This window comes from Colossoma macropomum, unplaced genomic scaffold, assembly GCF_904425465.1.
Source record: "Colossoma macropomum unplaced genomic scaffold, Colossoma_macropomum, whole genome shotgun sequence".
Taxonomy (NCBI): Eukaryota; Metazoa; Chordata; class Actinopteri; order Characiformes; family Serrasalmidae; genus Colossoma; species Colossoma macropomum.
The window spans coordinates 25,526,913-25,538,761 of record NW_023494806.1 but is presented as its reverse complement, the minus strand read 5'-3'; the positions used below and the strand labels follow the sequence as shown (position 1 = coordinate 25,538,761).

The 11,849-nt window shown below is 37.7% G+C and overlaps 1 protein-coding gene across 1 annotated transcript in view; it reads left to right on the top strand.

The window, feature by feature from the left end:
* The first annotated feature begins 5,829 nt into the window (after positions 1–5,829).
* The window catches only part of wdfy3 (WD repeat and FYVE domain containing 3), a 115,156-nt gene continuing 109,136 nt past the window's right edge, over positions 5,830–11,849 (top strand). Inside the window, 1 exon segment of the mRNA XM_036598960.1 lies at positions 5,830–6,036. Coding sequence (XP_036454853.1) covers positions 5,857–6,036 — 180 coding nt within the window. The 5' untranslated portion in view covers positions 5,830–5,856.

The window sequence follows — 11,849 nt, the reverse complement described above, 5'->3', positions numbered from 1 at the left end:
TGCTGAAAGTGCAGTCTGGAGAAGATCTAAAAGGTTTTCAGGTATCTCTGCTGACACATTTCTTAATAACTGTTGGAACACTACCCAAGAACTCAGGAGTCTGGATAGAATGAGGGTATTTTTAGTCAGCTGGATCTAACCTTTGTTGGTTTTGCTGATGTCATGTCTTTAGCCTTTAAGTGTTGCTTACTTTTGCTGTGTCTCTGACTGCTCCAGTTGAGGAATCAATTTCAGCCCCCAGATGTTTCGACTGAGGGCATGGCTGCAGTGCTTTCATTTTGCAGCTCTGGTCCACCAGGCTCAGCAAATGTATGTCAGCTGTGTGCCCTACTTTAGCCGTGTACACTGAGCAGCCTTACCAGGTGATGTAAAAGCCCAGTGTTGTAAGAGCCTTATTGTTCTGCCCAAAAGAGAGCCGCGCTTGTGTTGCCGCGGTTTGGGTTTGATTGATGACCTCATTGTTGGGAACAGAGCAAAGTGCTTGTCTCACTCGCACAGAGAAGGAAAATGATATTTGTGTATAGGGATCGGCTGATGTAGCTGGAGAAGCTTGGTAGACATGGCGAGATACCAAGAAGTAACTGTTTTCTTCATGTTGTTAGTCTTTGTAACCCAGTGTAGCTCCACATTTGGCCTAGACTAAACAAGCAGCTCAGAAATGTTTGTCTCTCTCTGCTTCTAGTGTAATAATGGATCCTTAGGTTTTTAAACTTCCTGATTCTTTTTGTGAATTCAGTGAAATGATAAAGAATCCTTCTGTGATGGAGTGTTTGTTACAGTCCATCTCATGAAAATATTGAGAAGGAACATTTAAGTAAAATGTTGATTTGCTTTACGGTTTTGATGAAGGACAGGAATCAGTTGAATATTGATCTGATATTATTGTTGCTATTTGGTTATTGTCCAGGAAAGTTGATATTAAAGTTGATGCTTTGCTTTTTTAATATGGCATTCCTCTGTAAATTTTGTTTATATGAAAAAGTAGGAGTAAATAATCTCTTTTACATTCCACATTGAATACATTTGTACTATTCCTAGATATCTTCACCATGTACACAATTTTTGATCTGCTGTTTGTCCTCAAAGATACTTTCAAGGCTATTTTTTGGCCCTGATGTTGTTGTTGTCCAAGGTAGCTGATTATCATTTCATTGGCTTACATTTGCCTTTAAATCATGTAAAATGACAGTTTTCAGATAGTTTGTGGAAGTCTAAGAGGTCAGATGATCTGAGCATATCTTTACTTCATTCACTTCCTGAAGGGTGTAGCCTGACAGAAAAGCCTGTTCAAGGACAGTGAACACCAGAAAATTGTGACAGCAGGAAGGAAAGCCATCTCATGATGTATCCATCAGTCTTTCGTGGACACAGTCATGGTAATGTTAATTCAGCTAGTGTAGAATAAAGACATTTTATTATTTTTTATTAGTATTTTATTAGTTTATGGACTGCTTGTGAAGAAAATGTGGTGATTTATTTTAGTAACATTACATTACATACAAAAACAAACACAGATTTCTTTATTCTATCTTCATAGGGCATTTGGCCAAAAATATTCAACAATGCATCAGGCTTGCTTTTTGCCACTTGTGCGAGTTTCATTACTCATTCATGTCATGCCAGGGTAGCAAGCGGTTCACACTTTTCCCAAGTAACAAGGAAACCTGAAGTGCTGAAGTCACAAGGAAACCAAATGAAGAGGCCTAGGTGAAGGGGTTTGGACATTTTTCAAAAAGGAACCCAGAACTTTTTTTCATATAATAAAGGACAATTTTAACATGTAATACTTTTCTTTATTTAAATATTTTCATCTAGAGACTTTAATAAAGGGCAGCATAAGCCTTGCTTTTGTGATTATGCCCGATTATGTAGAGTCTTAATGATCAACTTTGTCTTCTTGGCTTTTTGAAGAAGAGGCAAAAGTGTGAGCTAAAATGGTGTTATCTATAGGAGGTATCTATTGCATTACCTTTTTCCTTGATTATTCTTTAGGATCATTAGTTCAGTATTAATTGAACACCATGCTTTCACTCAAAGGAAAAAATAACAAAATGCAGACAATTCAAAAACGTCTCACAATATACCGTCGGTGGAACAGTTGTTTATTTGTTGGTTAACAATTAATCGGTGGATCATTTACATCCCCTACTGTGTTTCTGTATCACATATTGCAGTGTGATTTGGATAATTCTGAAAAGCATTGCATAGGAATCCCAATACTATGATAGTTTTAAAGCATTATGCAACACTGCTTAATCCTTTTTTTCCATAGGCTTAACTGTCCATAACTTTTCATACCTTTGGCTATCTTATCAAGATTAGCCAACCTAAACATCATCACATGCAGACAGGTAAAAGGATATCTGGCTAAATGTTGGAATGTCTATCATCATTTTGAGAAGAAAGCCGCCAGGGCTTGCAGACCTTGCTTACTGGATGTTTTCTAATATTGTGAGGAGGGAGTAATGTGCTCTGCGAAGTAGACTTCCTCCAGGGAAGAAAGCATTCCAAGCTGTGTGCTGGACTGTCAGGTTCTTTAACTGTCAGGAAAGTCTTTTGAGAATCGTCTTGAAATTCAGACCTGACTTTGATATGCCTCATTATAGCTTTCTGCCACAGCCTGATCAAGGATAAACTAACTAATGTTCATTAGAGATCTGTAAAGATTTCAGATTCAGTCTGTTTAGCAATGTTCTTCGAAGTGTATGTGGTTTATTATGCACAAACACTCTTGCATTTATACATTTATCGCGCATATCCAAAATGAAGTGATTTCACTGCAGAATATTAAAATAACTGTCCAGTCCAGAAAGCACATATGAAAAATGTAGTCCTCTCTTTGTAGTATTAAAGGATTCCCTACCTACATTTTTCCTGTATTTTGTTTTTTTTCTTCCAACCTGTTTGTTTTCGCACCTTTCTTTAACCTTTACAGTTACAAGGCCTGCTGTTACTGTGCCTTTAAGACTGATAGACTATATGTAAATGATCTCTGTTCTTATTAGCGGCTGTATTATGCCTCAATTTAAAAAAAGCAGTCCAAGTTGAAACACTCCTTATAACTTCAGCATGAATGGGTGGTACTAAACTGCTGTTGGCTAAATAGGCAGATATGTGTAAATGCATTGGTTTTATTACATCTTAGAAACAGTGCATTCAAAATGAGCCATATTTGTAGCCTAATTTGCATATTTTGTTTATGTGGGCTTGTGGAGTGACTGGTGCATTTAAAAACATAAATATTCTTTATTTATGACTACTATAATTTATAAAAATAGAATTTTTTTTTCATATCTTGCTTGAATTATACGACTGTATTGTTTATGAAAACACAAAGATCTGATTGGTATCAGTCAATAATCAACATTAAAATATTTGGATTGGACTCAGACAAAAACAAAAACCTGAACTGGGAATCTCTAATTTCCAGTGTAAGCTCATGAGCAAGAAGATTTTTCCAAGGCCTCCAGCATCCACACCATCGTAGAAAGCACTGTATGGTTTGCTCATGCCTTGCCAGTGTGTTTGCTGTATGTATCCTATCACTGTTTCTTTTAACCCTAACTCAAACTGTGCAGTTTTGCAGAAGTTAATTAGCTTACAAGCAAATGTATTAGTAAAAGGGTTCAATGAGTGATGTTCAACAATCAGATGAATTTAGAAACAGAAGTAAAACCCTGCATTTGATTAGTGAAACTGACCATTTAATGGTACAGGTTGTAAAGTTCTCTCATTCCTATAGCAAGGTTGTAAGTAATTCATTTTTCCTTAAAAATATTTGCTCAGTGTTGCATTTTGCTGTTGGTCAGACAGATATTTGATAGATTTCACTTTTTTAATGAGTATACCATTTGTACCTTATAAATGCATGCTGCTGAAGTTTACTGGAAGCCTGGTAAATTGGTTTTTAGCTAATATTTGTGGGTTCTAGTTAATGAGTCACTGCAACTTCCTGACAAGTTTCTCCCAGTATAAAGAGTAAACCTATCTCTGTCTAAAATCTACTTTTGTAATTCCTCAGTGAAATTGTGGAAAGTGTCTTATGGATTTGAAGACGTAGAGGTGGTGCACAGCTTTTTCCTACTTGGATTAATTATTAACAACAAAGAACCCATCAGTTACGAAATACGACATAGATTGGGAATCAGTAGACCAATTCAAAAGTCTTTTGAGGGTAACTTGAATGGCAAAGAAAAGAAATGAGTGGATTCTTGACCAAGTCAAGCCTCACCTCTCACTTAAAGCCCAGGTAAGCGAAGTGAATTTCAGACATATAAAGAGGAACCAATTAATTATGCTTGGAACAGTTAAAGGTAAAAGAAGAGGACAGAGATGGATGGAGCCAGAAGACCCGACTGGAGAAACTTTGTCCATGTGTTCATATGGTTGCCAGGAGTTGGAATTAACTTGCCCTGTGCAAAAATATAGGTTGCAGTACATTCTGCAATGTCACAGTTCAGTGGTTATAATGTCAAATAATCCAGTGTTTCTAAAATAACTGGCTTGGATTTGAAGTACAGCTGTATCTCGCTTTCCAGAAAATCTGCAGATCCGCACTGGTTTGACCTTTAGGGTTGCTTTATATCAGCAAAATGTTGCTTTTGGGTTGAATTGTTATTTGACATAAGGGCAGAGAAGTATATCCCACATACTTGGCTTTATTATAGAATGTTGGCATCTTCACTACTGCCTCCTTGAAATGACCCCAAACAACGCCTTGGCTTTAGTTCTGCATGTGTTTATGTCTCTGTGTCTGCAGAGAAGTGTTCTGTGCCAAAGGCTGGCCAGGGCAAAAAATAAACAGGCTGAATTTGATCTTCCGCTTGCATGCTGCAACTGGATGCTAGCATATCACTTCACGTTACAAAGCAGACTTTCATATTTACCAATCAATTTTACTGAGGCTCTCATTGTTTTGTTTCCCCTCCCTACTCTGCCGAGGGATGGTTGATACGATGATATGATATCTTCATCATGAGAGGTATATTATTTTGCAAGTATATTGTTTTTTGTGATGGTGTACATGTACATTAATTAAGTTAATGAACCTCTTCTGACTTTAGCCTATATACTTCTGTAAAACTCCCTTCCACAAAACATATGACATGCATTTCTTTTTACTTTAGCTTTTCTCTAGTTTTGTTTATCATTTTTTTGTTTTTCAAATTATATGCTAGAGTTTTTGTTGTCCCATTTCTTGATTCTTGTGTTTCATACTTTATTTATATCTTTTTATACTTGTTACATTGTTACGTTTTTTTTTGAGGTATTTATCTTTTAGAATTTTTTTACATTTTTATTTTATTTTCATTTCTGTATATTTTTACCTCCTCTGTTTTGTTTTTCTTCTCTTATGCTGGTTTTTATTTGCTTTTGAGCTGCATTTTGTTGTATGAAATGTATAAATAAAGTTAATTATTATTTTATGTTCTTCCTTCCTGTTCTGCCATAGCTTGATTTGATTGGATTCTTTTAGCCTTTTTTCTTTTCTTAAAACTTCACGGCGGAAGGGGGGGAAGCTTACACATGAAATGTACTATTTATGTATTTTTATGCCTTTTGAACTGCTCTTTGAAAAATGAAATGAAAGTTTTTGTTAGTTGTAAATCCAGCTAAACCATAAAAATCAGTAGTAGCAATAACTATACCGACATACCAGTATAGACAGTCTATCCCTCAGCACTTTGATATATACTGATGATCGTAAAAATATTTTATGTTCTGTGATGATTTGTTTTTGCCTATATTGCCTGCCCTTCTGCTCCTCAAATTTCTTCTGTTCAACCACACCTTCCTTTGTTAACCCCTGTTTCCTCCCCTCTCAGGGCTGGCTTCGGCCTGAAGAAGCCGCTCAAGATGAATATGGTGAAGCGGATCATGGGGCGGCCGCGGCAGGAGGAATGCAGCCCGCAGGACAATGCGCTGGGCCTCATGCACCTGCGCCGCCTCTTTTCCGAGCTCTGCCACCCACCGCGCCACATGACCCAGAAGGAGCAGGAGGAGAAGCTCTACATGATGCTGCCTGTCTTCAACCGGGTGAGCGGAAAGTCTTTTGTTTAGTCTGTCATGCTGCTTTGTCAGTTTAGTCATAGAAAGTGACAGTGATGCTTTGTGGCAGTGATTGTAAGTGATGTCAAATGGAGCAAGCGTTTATAAATACTTATGTCTGCTTCAGTTTTATGTCATGCCATATGAACAGCTCTTTAAAATAGGCTTTTTTGTTAATTTAGTTTGAATAGCAGCAATTTAAGATGTGTTACTTTCGATAGGCCTACCTGTAGCCACCCGCTGTGTCAGTTTATCACTGCGTCAATTTGACATAAGTTGACAGCTTAGCCTGTCACAATTACATAATCACCAAATCACAATTATTTGAGATTATTGCAGTTTTTTGAGCTGAGAGCAATTATTTTCCACAGTCGTTTGAGTTCACAATAATAATATGCTGCAACAAGCATAATGTGAATTGGCTGTGTTGGGTTAAGGTAATGTTTATGGGGCAGCACTGAGTAATGTTTGTGTATTTGTTAGCTCTGTACTTAGTTTTTAGCGTCTATGCAGACAGAATTAATATTTATTTTGCTTATATTTTGACTCATGAAGATGTAGCTTTGCTTAACTCTACATATAATTGTGTGTAACTGTAAGCATTTTTTGAGTGTGTACAGTTTTGATTCGACAGTACATCCTGTTGTTGGCAACTAAGCTGTTGTTGTACACCTGTTGTTGGCTAAATCCGATCTTTTCCTTCATGTGTGACACAGATGTGTCATCTGTGTGGCAGTGTGAACAGCAAAAAATCCGATCTGCGGCAATACGACTCAGTCTGAACAGCCAGATCGGAATTCATGCGACATTTACGTCAGTCCTACTTTCATCATAATTTCGCGCTGCTGAGACTCATAAATATTTAGGCTGATGTTTCTGTACTAAAACGTTAGAAGAGACTCATCGCAGCCGCTCCGTGTTTGAAGAGATTTCTAACGAAACGCGGCCGGAGGAGCCCGAAGCTGCAGCGTCAGAGAACAGTTTAAAGAATCCGAGGACACGAACCAAAGAAGCGGCTGTGGCCGAATAACGCGCCCTTTTTACGGCGAACTCGTACACATTGTGGGTGATGAGTCCAGCTGTCAACCACTGGAACTTTATACTCGCTCCTGCGATGCTGGCGAGGGCGAAACTGAAGCTCCGGGAGCGACTGGCGTTCGCTGGCCGTCATGACTGTTTACCTCTGGACGAGCCGCCACGTGAAGCACTGTTCTTTTGCGCATGCGGGTCGGTTTAGGAGCTGATCTGTTCAGACAAATGTCGCATACAGGTCACATTTAAAAGATAATGTGAACAGCCAAAAAAAAAAAATTGTTTTTTGATTTGGTGAGAAAATCTGATTTGGGCCACTTTTACATGCTGTGTAAACGTAGCCTAAAGGATCAGCTAGGAAGTAAGCTGGCTAATCAGCCAATTTTGGCCACTTTAGGCTTGTATTTTAGTAGCAGTAAATGAAAAAAAAAAATTAAATAATTTGTCTCAGGGATCTGCGTTAACTTTTAAGACAAGTGACCTGAATGTTCACCTTCCCAAACCAATTTTTTACTGTCCCTAACAATTCTTTGTATTGTAAAGCATTATTCAAATATAAATGATCACATGTAAGCCAATATATTTAGTTAAGATTATTTATTTTTTAAATAAGTGTGAGTTCTCACGGTATAGTTAAGCGAAGATTACAACTTTTCTTCAGCTGGCCATGCTATTTTCAAAACTTGGGTCCAGAACTCCAGATTAGAAAACAAAAACAGTGGTTAAGAATTGGCTGCCATGGATGCTTTAAAGGGTCTTGACCAAAAATCTAAATGTTAGCATTTACATGCACAAGGTAGCAAATACACTACTTTTTGAGCCATGCCGGTACAGTAGTGGCTACTAAGGGCCAGTCCACTTTTTTCTCTTCTAACCGTGTGATGTGCTGTTGTGACTAACTTGGTCAACTTGGAATTTGGTTTACTGTTCATCTGTCGTGTGTGCGTGCCCAGTGGTCCAAACGCGTTAGCGGCTTTTTTTCTCTGCATGCAGTGTAACAGACTTGTCGTGACACTCCAATTTTACCTCTTTTACCACCACAGTAGATGTAATTGAAGTGTAGAGTTTCAGCTTTAATTTAAAGGGTTTAACAAAAATATTGCGTTAGGGAATTACAGCCATTTTTCCATAGTCCCTCCATTTTCACAGGCTCAAAAATAATTGGACATACTAACATAATTGTAAATACAAGGGTTATTTTTAATACTTGGATGCAAATCGTTTGCAGTCAATGACTGCCTGAAGTCTGGAACTAATGGACATCACAAAGTGCAGAGTGTCTTCCTTGAGATGCTTTGCCAGGCCTTTAGCCACCTTTATTTGCTGCTTGTTTGTGCATCTTTCTGCCTTTAATTTTGTCTTGTAAAAAGCGAACAGTGAAAAACGTTAGGTTGAAGTCAGGGGACTGACTCGGCCATTTAGGAACATTCCATTTCTTTGCCTTAAGAAGCTCTTGGGTTGCTTTTGTGGTATGTTGTGGGTCATTGTCCATCTGTACTGTGCCGTCCTATCAGTTTTTCAGCAGTTGACTGAATCTGAGCAGAAAGTACAGCTCTATACACTTCAGAATTCATTCTGCTATTTCTTTAAGCAGTCACATCATCAGTAAAAAACACCAGTGAGTTCCATTGGCAGCCAGACCAACATAAATGTAAATATAACATATTGTATGCCATATAATATGTTATAAACATATGTGCCATAACACTGCCTCCACTATGCTTGACAGATGATATGACACTGGTATGCTTTTATAGATTTCTTTTTAATATATTATAAGTTTAATGTAGCCTCTCTGTTCCTGAGTGTTACCAGTGGTTTGCATCTTAAGGTAAACCCTCTGTGTTTACATTCATGAAGACGTCTCTTGTAGACTTTGACAACGATATGCCAACCTCCTCTAGAATGTCCTTGACATGACTAGATGTCGTGAGGGGATTTTTCTTCACCATGAGAAGAAGAGACACTTTAGTTGTCATCTGTGGTTTTCCAGGCCTTTTGGTGTTGCTGAGCTCGCCAGTGCATTCTTTCTTTTTAAGAATGTACCAGATTGTTAATGTGATGCATTCTTTCTTTCTTGCAGGAACTCATCGTTTCCTGTGTACCTGATGGCTAATTTTAGTTTGCACCCTGTTGGGCAGTAGGCTGCAAAAAAATCTTTAGAAGTGCTCTTAAAGCATTCTTAAATTAGTTTAATTAGGGGCTAGTTGCCTAGACATACATTAAGCCTACTCTTGGACTAAATTGCAGCGTAAATTGCAGTGAATCACCACTGAAAATTCTTTTAGTCTAGACTTGGGCTTAATCTGGGCCTGTGGATGTGGCAATATGATTATTTCTATATTTTTTCCAGCAGATGATATAGACAAAGTTAAGCCTGTGTTGTAATTACGTAATTTCCTACATGCTGTGTTTGTGATGTATATTGGGAAATACACCCAGTGAACACTTGGTATTTCTGTGTCACATGGTCAAAATAGGGAAGCCAAAAAGTGATTTGTCAGAAGTGCTTGTGATTGGCTGTGATCTTGCAAGACGCTCATTGGGACCATGTGAGACCAGTCAGTATTCTGACACAGCGGAAATTTCTGTGATTTATTAGAGCACTTGTACTGCAGTCTTTTGCTGTATCATAGGCTGGTATTGTGACAGTAATGAACATATTGTGCATTGCTGCTGTAAATGCACTATATTGTAAAGACTGAGAGGATAGACCACCACCTATGTCTGATACTTGATCCAAGAAGGTTAATCAGTCATTATGAAATCAAGAGTCTCTCAACGTGGTCAAGTGTGCTGTGGTATTAATCAGCAAGCACAAATTATGCAGAAAGACTGTTAATGTCTTCAGTAACTGTTCATAATTGCATGAGTGAGGGCCAGCCTCTTTCACTCCATAAGGATTTGAAGAGTACTTGTTGAAGTATAATGGAGCTGTCACAATCATAGAAGAGGTAGCGATTTGTATTCAAGTTTAATAGCAGTGTTTAAAATGTTGTATTATAAAACAGATAGTTCTGGTCCTGAAATCTGATTGGTTGAGCTGCGATCGAGGCCGTTGTAATGTATTTAATATATGCACACACCCATGACCACTTCACAGCAATTGAATTCTGTATTGATGTACCAGCATATATAGATACATGAAGTAAGAGCCTTGTTTTGTTTGAAATGAGGGGCTAGGCTAGACTAAAATATAGCAGGTTAAACAGTCTAAACAGTAGCAGTCAGTGTTTTTCATAGATTTTCCATAAATAGTATTAAACCCAGTCTGGGGGGACAAAATGTGTGGCACTGTTAGCTTGATGCTAATACAATACAAGAAGCTGCATTGAGGCGCTAGTCGGAATTAGCATTATCATTGTGTTGGTGATTGGGTGAACAAAAACTGCATATTAAGAATGAAATATTCTGCATTAAACACTTCTCATATAATAATACTTTCATTATTAAATGATAAAGTTCATGAAATACCTGCAGTATACAGTGATGGGCACCTGAAACCACGGCCTCTCGTGGTTTATTGCTTTATCCTGACGGATAGCGTTAGCATTTTAAAGCTCTCATTTTCATATGAGCTCTGTTCATAAACTCCAAGTCCAAACGATATTTTAAGTATGAGTGTGGTTCTTTTTCGATCCTGAAACTTTAAACAACTTCTAACCTCATTGTATATCATATTTGTAGCTTCTTTCTGTAGCTTTTGAGGGCAACTTCATTGAAGTCTGTAACTAAGAAGCTGTGAATGGCTCATCTGTGCTCTTACTGCAGATGACACATGGCTCAACTGTGAGCTTACAAACAGGGCAATTTAATGGTTGATAAAATTTAATGAAGTGAGTTTAAAAAAAGGCTTTTTTGTTTAGATAGGCATGCACAAACTGAGTAATGCCTGTTTGAGTAGGTGTTTGGCCTTCACAACATAGCGTTTGTTAATTGCTAACATGATGTAAACCTTTGAAATCCTGATATTGCAGAAGATTACAATTTGCAGATGGGGCCTTTAACCAAGCAGTTTTCTATATCTGTGCAGTAAGCAGTCACAGTTCCTGATGTGAATGTGGTTTTTGTGGGTGTTTTTTGATGCACCAGTGTTAATAAGAAATCTGAATTTGAAAATTCATCACCACAAAAATTTAATCGTTAAATTAATAGAAAGCCAAATCTGCCAAAAATCAGTTAGCAATAGGTTATGTTTCTTGCTACCACGATATCTGTTTTCCAATATGTAGCCTTACGGTATCTTTACTGGATTGACATTAGCAACTTAAGCTAGTTAGTTAAAGCACTTTCCCACTGCCAGCAGAAGCAGAATGTGTATTGAAACTTGAGTGTTTTTTTTTTTGCTGCGTTGCCATGCTGCTCTGTCTCTGCCTTGCCTATTATTTATTGCACAGTGATTTTTGTGCCTTCTTAAGTTCATCTTTCTTTGCTATTGCCATGGTTCAAAATTCTGTCTGAGCCACAAACAATTTCTTCCTGCAAGGGAACAAAACATAAGCCATTTTGCCCCCTCTGTTTACAGAGTGTATTGAAAAACTGTCAGAATTTACACAGACATAAACATTATAAGGCTTCTTTTTTTAATAAATGACACTTTGACAGGGTTTTTTGAAGGTGAATGTAGTTGTTGCAGCCCTAGTCAGATTATTGATTAAAATCACAATTACAATATGTAGCAATATAACCAAATTACTAGAATATATGCATCTACTAAAATATAGTGTGTGTGTGTGTGCGCATGCGATTTACTATGCCACTCTCTCTCT